The sequence below is a fragment of the Rana temporaria genome, chromosome 7 (genome assembly GCF_905171775.1).
Source record: "Rana temporaria chromosome 7, aRanTem1.1, whole genome shotgun sequence".
Taxonomy (NCBI): Eukaryota; Metazoa; Chordata; class Amphibia; order Anura; family Ranidae; genus Rana; species Rana temporaria.
The window spans coordinates 170,474,086-170,494,169 of NC_053495.1; the positions used below are offsets into that span (position 1 = coordinate 170,474,086).

Sequence of the window (20,084 nt, forward strand, 5' to 3'; positions counted from 1 at the left end):
TACACGCACATGAACATTAACCACTTAAGACCCGGACCTTTATACAAGTAAAGGACCTGGCCAGTTTTTGCGATTCGGCACTGCGCCACTTTAACTGACAATTGCGCGGTAGTGCGATGTGGCTCCCGAACAAAATTGGCGTCCTTTTTTTTCCACAAATAGAGCTTTCTTTTGGTGGTATTCGATCTCTGCGGTTTTTATTTTTTGCGCTATAAACAAAAATAGAGCGTCAATTTTGAAAAAAATTCAATATTTTTGACTTTTTTCTATAATAAATATCCCCCAAAAAGATATAAAAAACTATTTTTTCCTCAGTTTAAGCCGATGCGTATTCTTCTACCTATTTTTGGTTAAAAAAATCGCAATAAGCGTTTATCGATTGGTTTGCGCAAAATTTATAGCGTTTACAAAATAGAAGATAGTTTTATTGCATTTTTATAAAAAAATTGTTTTACTACTAATGGCGGCGATCAGCGATTTTTTTCATGACTGCGACATTATGGCGGAAACATCGGACAATTTTGACACATTTTTAGGACCATTGTCATTTTCACAGCAAAAAATGCTATAAAAATGCATTGTTTACTGTGAAAATGACAATGGCAGTTTAGGAGTTAACCACTAGGGGGCGCTGTAGGGGTTATGTGTGACCTCATATGTTTTTCTAACTGTAGGGGGGCGGGGCTGGATGGGTGACGTCATTGGTCGTGTTTTCCTATATTAGGGAACACACGATCAATTAAGCTGCCACTGTGAAGAACGGGGAAGCTGTGTTTACACACATCTCTCCCGTTCTTCAGCTCCGGGGATCGATCGCGGGACTCTGGCGGCGATCGGGTCCGCGGGTCCCGCAGTCGCGGTCACGGAGCTTCAGGCCGGGTCGCGTGCACGCGACGGTGGCGCGTGTGCGACCGCACGGCCGGGCTTAAAGAGCCACGTACAGGTACGTGGATGTGCACAGCCGTGCCATTCTGCCGATGTATATCGGCGTGAAGGGGTCCTTAAGTGGTTAATGGCATCCCAGTCTTAGTCCGTAGGGTTCAATATGGAGTTGGCCCACCCTTTGCAGCTATAACAGCTTCAACTCTTCTGGGAAGGCTGTCCACAAGGTTTAGGAGTGTGTTTATGGGAATGTTTGACCATTCTTCCAGAAGCGCATTTGCGAGGGTCAGGCACTGATGTGGACAAGAAGGCCTGGCTCACAGTCTCCACTCTAATTCTTCCAACCACCCACAGCCGAATCACACTGCTCTTGCGAGATGTGTTGGCCTGCCATTCATTCTGAATGTCACCCATTAGCATCTCAGTCCGTAGCATGATTGTTGGTGCTGGAACCGCAGGAAAATCAGATGGTCAAAAAGACCATCCAGTTTCCCCTGTGGCCCGTTTTTAAAAAGGTGAATGCACCTATTTTGTGTGTTTCACAGGACACAGCAGCCCATTAAAATTAATTGGCTGCCATGCCCAAAATAACATGGGACGCATGGCCTGTACTAGTGGGAACGAAGCTTAATTGAACAAGCTGTAGTTAGAAGCTGATTGGCTACCATGCACAGCTGCACCAGATTTTGCACACTCCAGTTTTAATAAACCAAACCCCATAGTGTTTGATGTCACTGTAATGGACAACCCTTTGCAGGGCAGCAGGTGAATGTCTATGGCCACTGTGTGTAGAAGTCCTTTATGAGTTACAACAGTGCAGCTACCAGGATGCCCACCCTACCCTTCTCTCATTCACAGTAATACAACCGTATATTTGCGTTGCACATCTCCCATTGGTATTTGCAAGTTACATATTTTACATTGCATTACAGTATAGAAAAGGCATTGCTTCTGGAAAGTTGATTGTCAATGCCATATTGGTCACAACAATGTGTTTTGGCATACAGCTTCTATTCTTTTCTGGTCTCCTTGTGTTCCCAAGTTGGTTGTGTACTTTTAGGCATCTATAGTGCAAGCTATAAACCTCTGAACCCCCCCACCCAAAAAAAAAAACTTGCAAGACAAAGAATGCATTTCATACTATCTCATTATGAAATACTTACCTTAGAACGATGTCCTGCAGTGCCGCCCACACTCTGCTTCCACGGCTGACATCTTTCATCGGAGTTACTTCCGGGTTCGCAGCCGGCTCTGGCGCTGTGATTGGCCGGAGCCACAATGACATCACTCCAGAGCGGAGTGAGCTATGACTAAGCACTGTTTGTTAGTGTGAAATGCCTCAACTCTTCTATGCGTTCTGCTCTGGCATGTATTTTTGATTCATTTTTTCAATAAAAGGCAAAAACTTTTTTGGAGAGTGGCTGTCCAGAACATCTTCCTATTTTATTATCACTCCCATGCGGGTGCTACCAATCACGCCACCTAAGGTGCCTTGCTGCCTAGGGCGCCCAGCCACTGGTGTTCCTATTCTCTTTTTCCTGCGGCAAGTAACTAAGTCTCAGCATCAGCAGGCAGCCACCACTCCGTTTGCGCATAGCGTCAGAGGCGCAGCACCTGGCGGAGGACTGTGTCTGTGTCCCGACATTTATTTATGGGCACTGGTAGGCTGCATTGATGGGTGCTGGTAGGTTGCATTGATGGACACTGGTAGGTTGTATTTGATGGGTGCTGGTGAGGCTGCATTGATGGGCGCTGGTGAGGCTGCATTTGATGGGCGCTTCATTAAAGGGTGGGGTATACATGGGCAGGACAAAGGGAGTGGAGCCAAGGGGGCGGCAAAATGAGTTTTCGCCTAGGGTGTCAAAAATCCTTGCACCAGCCCTGCACGGCATGGGTACTGAAGAAATGGGCTCAAGTGGGCCGTTTCTTCAGTGCACATGCGCCGATGATGTCGGCAGCGCATATAGTGAATATCTCCTAAACTGCAAGTTTAGTAGATATTTACAGTACCTGCAGGTAAGCCTTGTTATAGGCTTACCTGTAGGTACAAGTGGTGTAACACAGTTTACAACCACTTTAAAGCCTGATGTCCACCTTATAGTTTGACATTAGAGTTGGTACATGAGCCAAACAGTAAGGGTGCCTAAAAATACCATCTTGCCTAAGACCATTTGGCCTTAAAGCTGAACTCCAGCTTTTGTTACACTTTACATAGTTTGTTTGGGCCAAGCTGGCCTAAACTATGTCCCTTACTAACATGTAAGATGGATGTGCGGTATAAACTGAGGCTACATACAGCATACCACACTGTGTTCCGGATGCGAGCCGAGACCTTTTTGTCTCATACCCGAAACAGAGTCTATCTAATTGGCGCTAAGCCAATCAGAGAAATGTATGTATTGTAGCAATAAATACAAAGCTTCCTCTGATTGGCTGAGTCAGAGGATGTGACATCATTAGCCTGCCTCTCTGACTCAGCCAATCAGAGGAAGCTTTATGTTTATTGGTAGAATACATGACTTTCTCTGATTGTCTCAGTGCCGATCAGATAGACTCTATTGAGTTACGGGTATGAGACACAAAGTCTCGGCGCAAACCTGAAACACAGTGCGGTATGTTGCCTCAACTACATACACTTAATACAGCACATTCAGCGGTCTCACATGTCAGTGAAGGACATCGTTTGGGCCAGCTTGCCCCAAATTAAAGTGTAGCAAAAGGTGTTCAGCTTCAGACCTAGCAGAATGGTCTTAGGCAAGGTGGTAGTTTTGGCCACCCTTACTACTTTTATGGCACTATTTAATAGGGGGAATGGCCATTGGAAGCTTTATAAACCTATTAGTTGTGGCACTTAATCAAAGTTTGTCAATCAAAAATGACATCTACCACGAATGATGCTCTCCTTGTAGATCTGTTTTTTGCTATTCATTTCCCATGGAGCATTGCTTGAAGTTGGATAGTGGATAGTCACCAGGAAAGGAAAATAACAGAGCGTTACCCTTGGAACACTGGCGGTTATATCTTGATTGGTCTGTGGGGAGACCTATATCCCTGGGCTTGGTGAAACTGCGATCCGCAGTCCTGGCTCTCTGGTTAGCAGACTACCTCATCACTGGGTGTTTTTGTTTAAACACAAAACTCTTGGGAAGATTGGTGACACTCCTTTAACCACTTCCTGACGGCCCTACGACTTTATACGGCCGCAGGGTAGTTCTAAATCTCTGAGCCGCCGTGTTTTTACGGCATCCGCTCCTCCTGGCCACTGGGGGGCGCGCGCGCATGCCCGCCGCATCACTGGAATGCCGATGCGCGTGCCTGGCGGCCGCGATGTCCGCCGGGCTCGCGCGATCGTCGGTTACAGAGACAAGGACATGGATCTGGGTGTGTAAACACACAGATCCACGTCCTGTCAGGGAGAGAGGAGACCGATCTGTGTCTCTTGTACATAGGGACACAGATCGTTCACCTCCCCCAGTCACCCCCCTTCCCCCACAGTTAGTAACACTCACTAAGATACACATTTAACCCCTCCCTCACCCCCTAGTGTTAACCCCTTCAATGCCAGTCACATTTATACAGTAATTAGTGCATATTTATAGCGCAATGTGAATGGTGCCAAAAATGTGTCAAAAGTGTCCGATGTGTCCGCCATAATGTCGCAGTACCGATAAAAATCGCAGACCGCCGCCATTACTAGTAAAAAAAAAAAATAATAATAATAATTCTGTCCCCTATTTTGTAGGTGCTAAAACTTTTGCGCAAACCAGTCGCTTATTGTGATTTATTTTTTTTTTTTTCCAAAAATATGTAGAATACGTATCGGCCTAGACTGAGAAAAAAAAATTTAGCTATTTATTACAGCAACAAGTAAAAAATATAAATTTTTTTTCCAAAATTGTCGCTCTATTTTTGTTTATAGCGCAAAAAATAAAAACCGCAGAGGTGATCAAATACCACCAAAAGAAAGCTCTATTTGTGGGGAAAAAAGGACGCCAATTTTGTTCGGGAGCCACGTCGCACGACCGCGCAATTGTCAGTTAAATCGACGCAGTGCCGAATCGCAAAAAGTCCTCTGGTCAGGAAGGGGGTATATGTGCCCAGTAAGCAAGTGGTTAAACTTGTGGAATCCTCTTTTTGCAACAATTTCAAAGATTACTTTAATATGGACTTTCTTTGTTATTAATGAGATGGGAATTTGCACAAGTTTTTTTCTGTTTTGATCTCACTTATGAATTTTTCACGGATTTATTTACCTTTTGAGGTTCCTATTCATTTTTTTCTCACCACTTTTTTTCACTACATTTTTCATTATGAGTGGGTATTGTAGCTCTGCACTACTTTGTATTATGTATTGCTTTTAAGTTTTTGCGCTGAACTTTAGTGCTAGCTGCTTTATTTATTTAATACATTTTTTCAAAATATGATACACAATCATTTTTTATTTTCACTAATTTCCTTTAGCGCTGCGTTAGCCTTAGGGCTTTTCTCTTTTCTACATCGCTTGAAGTTTCTCTAGGAGAAGAACAAAATGCAATCGAGATGTTATTATGCTGGCTACCTGGGAGATGTGAGCATCTAATATTATACTTTCAGATGATTGCGGAGACATGAGAACATGTTGTTCTGTCTTAGAGAATTCACAGAAGTGTGAAGACTATCAAAAGCATGTTAATATCTTAATTCTGGTCCTCAGAAATCTATATAAAACTTGCTAAAGTCATCAGCTGAACAGCTAATGTAGGCAGCATGGAGTCAGATCAGAACACAGTGGGCAGTCACTGCCTGAGAAATAAAGCAGTATCAAAGCCAAAACCAAAAATTTAATATATTGCAGCTTACCAATCCTTAGATGTGGTGGTCACATTAGTTTTATATTTTTAGACTTTTTTTCCCTCAGTTTTTTCTTCTTGATCTGGCCTGTAACACACCTCCTGTATTAGACAGACACCACTCTGAGTGAAGGAGCACATGGGGGTAAGTTTTTAGCATTGTCAGTCTTGGGGGAGGGTAGTGTTAAATATACTGCCCGATTTAAATACGCTAATAAATTGAAACCAAATTCCAGCTAACACTTTATAAGTTGTTTCAGCTGTTTTTTTCCCTTTTGGGCGAATGTTTTTTCCTAAATAAATAAATGCTGACAGGGGCGGACTAACCATTTGGGAACTCAGGTACTGCCCAAGGGCCCCATGCCATTAGGGGGCCCCATCAGGGTTTCCAGGCTCAGTAAAACCAGGGGAAGTATGTAAAAATCTGTGTTTTTTTTACATCTGTCCCTGATATGTCCAATACCGACATGCTTTTGATGTGAAAAGCCCGAGATTTTAGCTGCCCCGCCTCTGCACTGCCTCCTGGCGTGGTGGCCATCTGTAAGCCCGGCGGCCCCATAATCTTCTATTGCCCGGGGGCCCCATGAGTGGTCAGTCCGCCCCTGAATGCTGATCAAATCGGACATCCATGTTCAGATCTTTATTAGTCATATATATATGACTAAGGCTACTGGCCGAAACACGTAAGATGTTTTTAACTGTCACCATTATGTAGCTGATAAAGATCCCAACACGGATGTTTGAGCTGCTGGCTATATACTGTTTTTACATTTTTGTACATTAGTTTTAATGTACTTTAGCTAGCTTTACAGGTTAATATTCAGATTTTAGATGACATTAAAGTATAGAAGGTTCTTATGTTAGAGTTTGGGATATTGATGGGTCTTGACACCAGATTCCAATCCAAGCTTCAATATGTGACCTTACAAGAGATTTACTAGCTGATTTGCTGGTGGTGACAATAGTGCTTCATGCCTGTGTAATATGTTTAGAAATGGCTACTTGAACTCTCCGATAGAAGCCCGCAGGGTTGGGGGGCATTGTCACCCTATAACAGGAATTGCCTAAACAAAGACCTTAATGGCAGGATCATCAGGTGTTACTTTAATGAAAGCGGTGGAGCTAAACATGTATAAAATTGTTTTTGAACATCTTATTAAAATGTAAATGCTTATATGAGATTTTAGTGATTGGGTTTACTACTTTAATAAGCACTTTATCTACTTTAATAAGCACTACCGTATTTATCAACATTTAACACGCACAGGCGTATAACATGCACCTTCATTTTAAGAGGGAAGTTTCAGGAAAAAATAAATACATTTTGAATAAAGAACTTTGAAGCAAAATAAGGGTCAGTGCTCATCAATGCAGCCTGATCAATGCCCATCTGCAGCCTCACCATTGCCCATCAATGCCAATCTGTAGCCTCACGATTTCCCATCAATGCAGCTTGATTAATGGCCATCTGCAGCCTCCCCATTGCCATGAATGCAGCCTGATCAATGCCCATCTCAGGGAGGGGGGTGGGATGGGCGCCATCAGATTACATTCAGCGAGAATCTCCTGTTTAGTCAGCAGCCTCTTTAATTCAAAGTCCCGCCTCCTGGACCGGCTTCTATGATAGACAGGACACTGGTCCAATGCTGGCCCAGGAGACGGGACTTCCTATTACAGAGGCCGCTCAGTAAACAGGAGATTCTTGCTGTATGTAATCTGATGGCGCTCGTCCCACCGCCTCCATGTTCTCTCCGAGGCAGCCCAAATTGCAGTATTGGCGTATAACACACACACACTATTTGCAACTCATTTGCAGGGTGAAAAAGTGAGTGTTATACGCCAATAAATACAGTAATTTATGAAAGAATTTGGGAATTGTTATCGAATTGTGTCTAACACACACATCTCCACATTTTATTCTAGGTACAGAACAAAACTCATTGGAAGGTCCCAGCAGATCCACCCAGTCAACGGCCCCTGAGGGATTCAAGCGCCATTTTCTGAGCCATAAACTGGACTGTGATAACCAGCCCCAGGACCCAGACAGATTGTTTCAGAGATGTTTCCTTGCCACTGTGACAACAATTAATGTCCAAGGACCCTCCTGAGCTCTTTGATCACTCATGTACGTATCAGTTATTTCACGCACTCAGTTAGAATTCTGACTGGCACTGTGATTTACAACATTTTTCAATGGGTTTTTGCCCTTATAATGATTCCCTCAGGCACCTGCAAGTATATCATTTTTATGTTTTGTAAGGGAATAAATTGTTCAGTCTCGTTTAGATCTTGATACAATCTCACACTAAACAATTTTGTATAGGCTTGCGGCATTGGCAAATCAGTGGGAGAAAATGTACAAGTGAGGGAAGAAGGCTGGAAGTTAATGACATTGGGGAAATTTACATTGTTTTTTACAGCGTGTTGCATCTAAAGATCAATATACGTTGCTCCACAATAAAAGTAATCCTGCTATGAAACAAACAATAACAGGTAAAAGAGAATGGAGAGGTGTTGATAAAAGTGTAAATTGGAAACCAGGTCCTACTGCAAAGAGAATACTCATCAATGTTTTATAGATTGCTAGCTTGGAGGAAGAAATAACAAGCCTTATTTCAAGAAGCCCACAAAGGAAATACTGCCCATAAATGAACATAAAGTTCAAAGAACTATTTCAAAACTAAGCAAAATGCCTGTGCGGGAAGGCTATGGTGCAGGGGAGGACAAGGACCCTGTCGCCTGGGGAGCAAACACAACCAACAAACTCCTTCACGGTAATTGGCAAAAAAATTGCAACATCCGGTGTGCCATGGTGCCGCAGTGACTAGTGGGCATGTGGATGATGCACATTTTTTAATGTGACTCACCTTGAGATCCAACACTTCTAAGGCCTCGTACAGACGACCGGACTGTTCGCTGAAATCGGTCCGCCGGACCGTTTTCAGCGGACATGTCCGGCCGGAGATTTCTGTCTGATGGTTGTACACACCATCAGACAGAAATCCCTGCGTACACGATACGCGGGGACGTGGCCGGGGAAGTGATTCGACGCATGCGAGGGATGGCGGCCGCTCGGACATGTACGGTGAGTCTGTACAGACGACCGAACATGTCCGACGGACAGGATTCCAGCGGACATGTTTCTTAGCATGCTAAGAAACATTTGTCCGCCGCAAAACGGTCGGCTGGACAAATGTCCGCTGGAAACCTGTCCGCTCGGCCGTACAGGCTGGCTGGCAGGACCTGAAGAGAGCTATCTGGGAGTGGTAGCTGAATGGAGGATAGCTAGCACCTGAACTATTTCTACACCACAGGGGCCCGAGGTCCCTGCCGCATTGAGGACTGGCTGAAGCAGTGTCAGCCCTACCATACATTGCTAATTAGTCTGGAGGAGTAACAGTCTGCAGCAAGGGAAGTGCTGATGGAGTAACAGTCTGCAGCAAGTGAAGTGGAACAGTGTGCAGAATGTGTTTGTGCTGGAGAGAAGGTTGAAGTGTAACTAGAAGTCCCAAGCAAGTTCACACTGAATATTCTGGGGCATCCCATAATTACCCATTTCCCATCCAAGTTTAATCCCCTCAAATAAAAACAAAACAAAGTTTATGGACTGTTCTATGTCTCTGAGTGACTGAGAAATGGATGTCTGGCTGGCAGGGGACAGCTGGACCACTACATTCAGCAATCCCTATGGCAGCATGGCTACATTTGGGGGCATTGTCTGGGATCACCTGTCACAGCTGACCTGCCAGCCGTTGCCCCTAGCAAACAGGATTGATTGAGCCAGGGACCTATGCTTTGTTCTACCACCAGTGAGGAAATAAACTCAGGAAAAGGACTTGTGTGCCCTTCCTACTTCTCAGTGCTACAGTAACAAGTGGCTATACCCAATGCAACCACGCCCATGGATTACAAATACGTCCAGCGTTCTGTTATGGCTGGGCCTCCTAATGGGGATTACAAATAAGTCCAGTGATCTGCTATTGATGGACATTCGGGAATTTTGCTTCAAATTCCTGCTTCAAACAGTAAAGTGTGCCTGGAACTGTCTACTGTTGCCCGGGGTGATTGGGGTAAGCCTGCGGGTGGGACTATGCTAAGTGTGTTCCCTTCAGTGAGGCATGGGTTACAAACTTTATTGTTGATACCAGCAACCACCAGGGAGGTCAGTGTACAACTGCTTTTAGTTTCTTGGGCACAGTCGGTGCCAAGCGACATGCCTTGACAAGTTCTGCTAGTTACAGCATGCCTGCTGAGAAGGGGTCTGCCTATCAGTTCTTCAGATGCCAGCATATTTGGAAGTGAAGGGGGTGGCACCACGCCCTAGAGGAGACCCAGCATTCCCTGCTAGCAGCAGACACTACGAGGCAGAGGAGCAAGATGGAGAGCGGACGCATGCTGCCTGCATTGACCTGGTTGCTTGAATTGCAGGAACGGACACTGGTTAACACCAGTGACTGGCTGGAGCATCACGGGGGATTCATCCTGGGGATGATCGATGGGATGGTATGGCTGTGCCTACTGTGACCAGAGTGCCATATACCATCAGCGGTGGTGAGTGCCTGGATCTAATGTGGTCATTGTGGCGAACCGCTCACCTGGCTTGCATTACCTTCAGGTGAGCTGGAAGGGGAGTGCAGGGGACAAAGTCATAGATTGGGGATCCCCCAGACTGATAGTGGAGTTCGGGTCCCTGGAGAAGCTAACAGAGTGGTCATCTCTTGAAAGCTGCTCAGAGGAGGAGTAGGAGACAGGAGGTTCCCAGGTCCAGGAAGTGCCGTCTGAGGGAGGAGAGGAACCAGATTTTGCTGGGGAGCCCAGAGGATCTACAGGAACCCCTATCTACAGCAGACAACTTTTTGTCCGAAAACCCTGCACCACCCAGACCAGAGCGCCCACCTACAGGCAATGGTTGAAGAGGTCCCCGGATGCCTGTGTCCTGCCCAGGAAAAGAAAACCTAGAGAGCTGCCCAGGCTGTAATGGTTCCAGCAGGAGGTGCAAAAAAGGGTTGCTTTGGAGTGGGGTCTGGACTTCCCCTATGTCCCTCTTGAAATCATGGACATCGTTGAGGACTCCCGAGGAGAGTAGGAGGATGACCTGATTTGGGAGTTTCTGCACGTCCCTAAGCCGCTATGGGTGCCAGAGGCGTGAGGAAAACTGTGCCCGTTTTGTGGACATTCAAAAAGAATGGCAGCTGGGGAGGGAACAGAGTGAAGGTTGCCAGGAAGGGACAGGCTAAATAAGTGTCAGGCCTACCATGCGGTGCTAGCTAGTCCGGAGGAGTAACATTCTGCAGCAAGGGAAGTGCTGGAGGAGGAACAGTGTGCATCAAGCGTTTGTGCTGGAGAGAAGGTTCAGTGTATATACTGAAGTGTATATAAGTCCCAAGCAAATTTGCACTGAATATTCTGGGGCATCCCATTATTCCCCATCCAAGTTTAATCCCCTAAAATAAAAAAACAAAAACAAAAAGTTTATGAACCGTTCTGTGTCTCTGAGTGACTGAGAGATGAATGTCTGGCTTGCAGGGAACAGGTGAAGCACTACATTCAGCAACCCCTACAGAGGCATGGCTACATCCGTATGAATAGTTGTCTGTGGTTTTCACATATTGGGTTATTAAGGCAGCTCAGCGCTGGGCTATTGGAGGTGTTGGCTACCTGGTTTATGCAGATTACCGAGGGGATTATTAAGCACAGCAGCAGAGAAATAATTTTATGTTTATTAGTGGTTGTACACCAAAAAAATGTTTTACATCTAAATTGTATATTGTATGAGTAAAGCCTCGTACACACGCTCGGTTTTCTCAACAAGAACCAGCAAGAAAACTGCTGGCAGAGCTTTCTTGCCGAGTAAACTGAGCTTGTGTACGAGGCTTTCAGGTTTCTCGTCTGGAAATCTCGTTGTACGCGATGATGTCACCGCGTTGTTGCCTTTCAAGAGAACCGCGGTTCTTTTGAAAGGTCTGTGTGTACACTCGGGCGGCAAGAGATTCTTGCCAAGAATCTTATCAGGAAAAACAACTTTTTTTTCCTAACTAGATTCTTGCCCGTGTTTACGAGGCCTAAGTGTTCTTCACATTATATATATATATATATATATATATATATATTATATATAAGAAGTGGGCCGGGAAGCCAGCCACCCCTTCCTTAACAGCCAAAGAGGGTTGCCCTCTGACAGCTGAAAAAAAAAATGCCAGTAAAAAAAAACGGCGTTGGGTCCCCCCCAGTCCACACTAGGCCCTTTGAATCTGGTATGGACTGGGGGAGAGAACCCCATGCCAAAATGTAAACATTTTTATCACCCCTCAAACGTCTGCTTTTAATGCCAGTGTGAGCTCAGTCTTACTCCCAATTTGACATCTATGTGGGTGCAGATGCGTGTCCCTGAACCCACTCTGTCTGGGTTTGGAGACCTGCACCCACACTGACTATGCATATACAGATGTGTATATGCAGTATAACACCTTATATATTAGATATTTTAAATTCTTTACAATGGGTTCAGCTAGTTTTCAGTTTTCAGCATAACAGAAATAAAATTAGTTTTATTACACTGAAGAGAAGATAATAAGATAGGTTTATTGCTGCTGCTGTACAAGAAATCAAATATAAAAAAATAAATGGGGCCGAATGCAGCTTTTCCATATTTTTTTATTTACTTAATAAAGTTTATTATTCTGTGCAGGAAGAAAAAGATATATCAAAAAATGGCAGTGTCACAATGCAATCTAGGGTATTGTTACAGTTCTTACATACGCTGCAAGAAATGTGTTCTAACAGGATCGGTCTCTGTTTGAAGACCTGGGTCATCAATTGTGTTATAGCCCTTGTAAAGTGGGCTAATAATATTACATCTTTTACTGTAGAATGAGATTTGAAGCTTCCTGCAGTAGTGATAAACAGCAATCCGAGTTTTTAAAGTGTAGCAAGCTTAGCCAGGTATTATAAGTGTCATGGTCAACTTTCTTCCTTCAAATGTATTTTGTCTACCCACAGTAACTTCTTATGCTGCGTACACACGATCAGATTTTTTCATCGGAATTCTGTTCAAGCTGTCTTGCATACACACTGTCAGACTAAATTCCGACCGTCCAAAACGTGGTGACGTACAACAGTACGACGAGCCGACAAAAATTAAGTTCAATGCTTCCGAGCATTCGTCGACTTAATTCTGAGCATGCGTGGATTTTTCTCCGATGAAATTCCACACAGACGATCAGGAATTTCTCATCGGATTTTGTTTCCATCGGAAGAATTTAAAACATGTCCTATTTTTTTACACCGATGGAAAAAAGTCCGATGGGGCCCACAAACGATCGGAATTTCCGATTAAACAAGTCCATCTGACTTTTTGCATCGGAAAATACGTTTGAACAGGAAGGGGTCATCCCCAAACTGCTACCACAAACTTGGGAGCACGAAATTGTCCAAAATGTCTTGTTATTCTGACGCCTTAAGCGTTCCCTTCACAACCCTTAAAAACAACCCCACACCATAATCCCCCCTTCCACCAAATAATTTGGACCAGTGCACGAATCAAGGTCCATAAAGACATGGATGAGCGAGTCCCGACCTTTACTCGATAAAACATCTTTGGGATGAATTAGAGCGGAGACTGAGAGCCAGGCCTTCTTGACCAACATCAATGCCTGACCTCACAAATACGCTTCTTGAACAATGGTCTAAACCTTGTGTACAGCCTTTCCAGAAGAGTTGAAGCTGTTATTGCTGCCAAGGGTGGGCCAACTTCAATATACAATATTGATTGAACCCTATGAACTAAGACTGGGATGCCACTAAAGTTCATGTAAAGGCAGGTGTCCCAATACTTTTGACAGTATAGTGTATGTTCAGCATGGTTTCAACAATTATAACATTAGGGTATATTTATAAATGATTTGGTGGTTAGTCTACAAGTACAAATATGGACATTGATGTACTCTGGGGAGAGACCTTCCCTTTGGGAAGACTCGTTCATATAAACTGTGCTACTGCTTAGATCGCCCTCATTGCTCAGCCCCAATGTTGAGCAGTGAGGAGGGGAACCTTCCACTTTTGCGCAGAGCTGGAACCATTTGTGACAGCTGTGTGTGTTTCCATTTAATACCTGCACACATGGTGAACTGGTTAAGGGTCCACACAATCCATAAAACTAGTTCTCTAGAAGGGGGCAACCCACTACTTGCCTCCTTGGAGGTAGGTGACATATAAGCCCCACTTGGTAGCAGCCAATATCTGTCACAAATGCTTTGGGTGGGATACTCCATTTTGTGTGGGAGGAACTCTCAAAGCGTATGATAAGAGCATGTGACCTGGTATTCACAATGGCTGCATGCTCACGGCCTTCCTTGCTATGGGGATTCGAGCCCTTATGCATGGTGTGCTGGGCTGGTTAACTTTGGGGCCCCAAGTATTTTTTTTTTGTTAGTTCATTTATATTTTAAAACTAATTTCAGCCCTACTAGTACCTAAACTGTGCAAACAGAATTTCAGCACTATGCCAGGAAATGCAATGCAGTCTCCAGCCAGTTTGTTAGTTTGAGGAAGAGAAAGGGGTGGGGGAGGAAGAGGGGAGTGCCTTGGCATCCTAGGCTACAAGGTTTTGGGTTTCTATTGATGCACACAGCATAGGGAGAGACAGCTAATGAAAGAGAATGGAGCCACCCTGAAACAGGAAACCAGTGGCAACAGTCAGGGCAACAGCTTATAGTGGAACAAAAGAAAGAATTAAAAGATAAAGAAGTTGTATAGTATAAGGCCCCTTTTACAATGGGGCGCGAGGGTGCGGTAGTGGTAAAGCGGTGCGGTACTCGGCCGCTAGCGGTGCAGTTTTACCCCCTGCTAGCGGTCCTCTGCAGAGGCGCATTGCCGGCGGTATAGCCACGGTTTCCCATTGCTTTCAATGGGAAGGAGTGGTGGCGGAGCGGTAAACACACCGCTCCAAAGATGCTGCTAGCAGGACTTTTGAAGCAGTCCTGCTAGCGCACCATTCCAGTGTGAAAGCCCTCGGGCTTTCACACTGGAAAAACAGTAGCCGCTGTTTCAGGTTGGTTTGCATGCACTATTTTTAGCGCAATAGCACCTGCAAACCGCCCCAGTGTGAACAGGGTTTTAGTGATTAAAATAGGACATTTACCTATAACAAACTTACCTAGGTGGATGCAGCATCGGTCTGATGCTACATCTGTGCCCCGGGAACTCCACACTGAGAACCAAGCGATCGAACACTGCCGATGGCTCTGTTCTCAGAGCTCCCCAAGCAGAGAGCTGCTGCCTGTCAATCAGCGGCTCTCCTGCTCTGCTCTCCACGCTCACTGGATCGATGAGCTGTGGAGGGGCAGGGAGCGCCTGTCTCAGCGGCTCGCTGAGAGACTATAGCGGATCCAAACTTCCTAAGTCAGAATGACGCGCTGCCTGGACTGATTTGTGTGACGTCAACAGAGAGCGGACTTCCGACTACTCTGCTGAAAACGGCTCACAGGAGTGCAAAACTAATTGCACTCATGTGACCCAGAGGAGGAGCCCAGCCAAACCAGCTGCTGAAAGTGCTAAAAAAAACTGGGGTTATTATGACTTTAGAGCTCTTTTCTGTAAAGACAGGAATTTCAGGGAAGCAGCACTAAAAAAGGAAAAATTAACAGCATTCAAAGTTGTAAACTGTAAATTTTGGGGTAATATTTTTAACAAATAATTTACTGGGGAATGGGGAATTTGTTTTATTGCTCTTAATATATGTTTTTGTGTTTTCTTTTCACAGGTCATTGTGTTAGGATCCAGCATTTTCAAACAACCGCTTTGGCTTTGATCTCCTGCATCTAGTGCTCTGTACAGAAATGCTCCACATTCCATCAATAAACACTTATATCGGCTCTTTTACATTGCCTGTCTTTGTGTGGCTTTTGTATTATTACTCACTTTTTCCAGGAACGCAACGGAACGGATTGGAAATTGTGCTCTATGCTTTGAAAGGGTGCCAATTAAAAACACAGCTTGGGGTAAATGAATGGCAGGAGTCTCAAAACGACTTACAATTTGTACTTCTCTCCGAATAGCAGTGTATTAAATTAGGAAATTACACTCACAGAGACTTCATGTCAAAGCAAAATATTACCTACTGTGATTTATATCAGCTGCTAGTTTTCAAATCAAAACTTAAATTAAAGATGGGGGGCCAGAGATTGGGAAAAGAGGTAAAAATGGAGGCTGACCATACTTAAAGGTACACATAGACTAGAACTGTTATGGGGCGTCATCATTCATTTCTACACTGTATGTTGAAAAAAGCTAAAGAAAAGTTAAAGGGCAATTCTACTTTTGTTAAATATGTTGATATAACATAGATAATTGCTATACAAGCCTTTTTGTCATTTAGTGTTAATAAAATTCACTTTTATAGTACAAATTTGTGGCCAGTTATAATTTTATTAAACCAGAAAAAAAAATTCCAACATGGCTTTTTTATATGGAGGCCATAGGTGTGCGCAGTCTATTGCATTAGGGTGTGCACCCCAAAGCTCAAACACACACTACTGATCACTCATGATGTTCATTCAGAAAGGGAAGGGGATGGTCAATTACATATTTACTGGCCCCTTCCTCCACTCATCCTAAAACATCCTTGCAGAAACAGCTGGCAGGAGAGGAGGGAAGCTGGTAATACTGCAGGGGGAAGGAGGGAGCCAGGGAAAAAGGGGGAATCTAGGCATGAGTGCTCAACCTGTGGCCCTCCAGCTGTTGCAGAACTACAAGTCCCATCATGCCTCTGCCTTTGGGAGTCATGCCTGTAACCGTCAGCATGACAATGCCTCATGGGACTCGTAGTTCTGCAACATCTGGAGGGCCATGGGTTGAGCACCAATGCTGTAAAGGGTGATTAGGGTGTGCCTGGGCACATCTGGCACAACCTGTGCGCACGCCTATGATGGAGGCATCAGGGATGATTTTATACACCAACTGTGCATACCAACCATTCTCAACCAGGGTTCCTCCAGAGGCTGCTCGGGTTTCTTTGAGCTGCAAAGTCCTAAGTCCAACATCACTTGAAGAGCCAATAGCAAGACATCAATGTTCTTTTTGGCTGTCTAAGATTGACATTGTGACTACCATTGTAAAGAGGGTATTCTTCCCATTGACTACAAAAGTAAGGGGGACATACTTTCCACTGGCATTGTTCCCGATGACCACCAAAGTAAGGGGTACATTCTTCTGACTTATCCCGAATACATTGGTTTTAGTAGGGTTCCCCTAGATCTAAAAAAGGTTTTCAAGGATTCCTTGGATTTAATAAGGTAGAGAATAGCTGATGTACACAATAAAGGTAGATTTACTAAATGCAAATAGGCTGTTCAGTTTGCATAGCAATTTTCCCATAGAGAATTATGTGACGCTCTTCTGACTTCCACCATCCAATCATGTACACCTTTTTTTTCTTGCATGTGATCAGGTGTTTTTTGCAAAGTGTATTTTGACCGCATTCACTAAGCTAAGGGCAAATCAACAGCCTATTTGCTTTTAGTAAATCAACACCATTGTGTACACAGTTGGTTTATATAAATAAAAAAAATTCACAAATGTCATTCCCTGCTTTAGTGACTGCCACTTCCAGCAGTTTTTCTATTATTACCCGGTATGACTGATCATGAGAGTGTAGCAGGACATTGACCACCAATGGCCACGCCCCAACACTTCTGACACCAGCTAAAGGGAAACTACACCTGATTTATAACAAGTTAATGGTACATATCCATCCAAAGTGTGTACTCCCTTATATATTACTTTTACACTAGCTAAAAGGTTACCCCAGATCTGTAATTAGTTAACGGTACCTATCTATCTAAGGCACAAGTATCAAACACAAGGCCCGCGGGCCAAATCCGGCCCTCCAGGCCATTTCATGTGGCCATCGCACCTCTCTTGCAGCTGCTGGAGAGCTCAAGCCCTCCTCTGGTCCTCCTTCAGACCCCTACTTTCTGCTTTTAACCCAGCATCCAGCTTCTACCCAGCATCGGCATAAGGAAAGGGGGGTGCACTGTGATGTAAGGGAGAGTGGGGGACTCAACTTCTGATGGTGGGGGGGCTCTTGACATCTAATGTAAGGGGAGGGGATGCGCTGGACATCTAATCTTACAGATACCATCTGCCTTTTTAAGGGGAATCATAATGCTGATGCAGCCCACCATGAAATTGAGTTTGACACCCTTGAGGGATTTATTCCTTTCTATATTACCTATCTATCTTACCTATACTAACCTGTGCTGGCACACCCTCTGTTCCACATGTTACCAGATTTGAAGCTTCAAAAGCAATGCAGTCAGACAAGAAACACAGAATGCCATGAAAACATTACTCATTTTATTTCCTCTTTTCAGCATCTTAAGTATAGTATGTAAAGCAGGATATGACTGGGCAATATTTCCATTAAATCAATAGAAAATGTCCACCTATAGTTTACCACCAATAGGGGACAGACCCACTTACATGGGTGTGTGGTATATGTACCCCAGATATATTCATCATCCAATCATAGAAATACACTTATCGAAGCATATACTTTTTAGTAAATAAGAGTGAACTACGCTGCAGTATACATGTTTATAATATTAAAGCGGAGTTCCACCCATATAAAAGTCAGGAGCTACAAAAAGTGTATTAATTGGTGTAATGGTCACCACCGTTTACGACCTTCCATCCCATCCACGACAGCTTATCGACACTCCAACCAACAGGACCCGATCCATCCCATTTCCCCAGAATCAAGACGAGACACGCAGCTCTGTACTTGTTCCAAATGAAGACAACTTTAATGGTTCACTCTCAGCTTTTATACAGTTTTCAAGGCACATGAACAATGAAACTCTCCACCCACACCCTGGGGGGCTTCAATACACCTTCAGATGGCTAATTGCTAAACATTCTAGACATCTCGGCGCCAGGCTATAATTATCATGACCTAATCACTGCACATTCCTTCATTAACAGATCTCAAACAAAACACCATCACACAATGATCTCTTATCAATCCACATCCCTAGACAGACGTTCTGTCTCCGCATACAGCTTGGCAAGTTCCATTACACATCTCATATCAATAGAATTCACACAAAGCAGCATCACACAATGAGAGGTCTTTCAGAAGCAGACTCAATTAGCATGTCACTAGCCAGGGCTAATCATAGAAAGAGTCACTATTGACTGGTTGGGTCACAATTAACCAACAACTTGCAATATCTCAAGATCCTGCAATATGAACTATCAGTGATGTCCCCTGTCCTGTAATTTAGGATATAATTTCTCAGTCACCCTATGGCCCTATCGGACATAAGGTGACCCTAGACATAAGACTCCTTGGTGACGCCGGTACAGGAGTACCCCTCATCCTTACAAAGTCTCTGTTTGTCCCGGGTCATTCCGTTACAATTGGACACTCACCTGTCCCAGGTTCCAGCCATGTGGGCGTACAAAAGCCTCACTCGTCTCCCCCTCCTCTCTGCGGTGCTGGCATTGTGACTGTGGGCACCCGACTATGGCTTCACAGCTGGGCACGCACTGTGCATGTGCGAGCCACGCCACGCGCCGTGATTGGCTGGACAATCATCTGGGACCTGTGACGTGTCCCAGATGATTGCCGAGAGGGAGTGGAGAGAGGTGAATTTCCTTCTGGCGCCGCGGAGCCCCGGGAGGAAGTGGGAGCTGGAACCCTCTAAAAAGAGGGCTTCTGCTGCCCCCCCCCCAAAAATTACAAATGTGGCATGTCAGAGGGTCACCTGCTCTTAAAGCGGAAGTTCCATTTTTGGGTGGAACTCCGCTTTAAGAAATATTGCATAGTTAACGTGGAGTTCCACCCAAAAGTGGAACTTCCTCTTTAAGTACTTGTTCCCTTCCTCTGGAACAAGTGTGGGTATCAGGGTTCTGTATATGGAGGTTCTAGCTTTAATTATTTTTATATTGGTTGAACAAAAATTGACTTGTGTCTTATTTCAACCTGACTGTACCTATAAACGGAGCTTCAGCTGCAATACTCACTTCCTCTCAGGAGTCTGGAATCTGGACTTCTAAACGGAACAAGATCAATTCAACACACTACATTAAAAAAAACCTGCTTTGGTGAACTTTGGAATATTATTGCAGTTTTACCATGAGATACCAATGTTATTACCATGTTCATTGCTATTACCTTATTTATCATTGATACCAGTATTATATGTATGTATTACTGTTATAATCAATACATTTCCTATATGTTCACCAATTGATTCCTTACTACCACGTGCTTCATGTAACATCCCACCCCCCCTTGCTCTCCTTCTCTTGAATGCAATTCCTTGGGGGGGATCAATGGGGGCAGGAGAAGGTAAGGTGATATTGGACTTC

The 20,084-nt window shown here is 44.4% G+C and overlaps 1 protein-coding gene across 1 annotated transcript in view; it reads left to right on the plus strand.

Moving 5' to 3' along the window:
- The window catches only part of SHISAL2A (shisa like 2A), a 122,821-nt gene extending 107,226 nt beyond the window's left edge, over positions 1-15,595 (plus strand). Inside the window, exons 3-4 of the mRNA XM_040360450.1 lie at positions 7,635-7,836; positions 15,472-15,595. Of these exons, the coding sequence (XP_040216384.1) occupies positions 7,635-7,819 (185 nt within the window). The 3' untranslated portion in view covers positions 7,820-7,836; positions 15,472-15,595. The remainder of the gene's footprint in view (positions 1-7,634; positions 7,837-15,471) is intronic.
- The last annotated feature ends 4,489 nt before the right edge of the window (positions 15,596-20,084 follow it).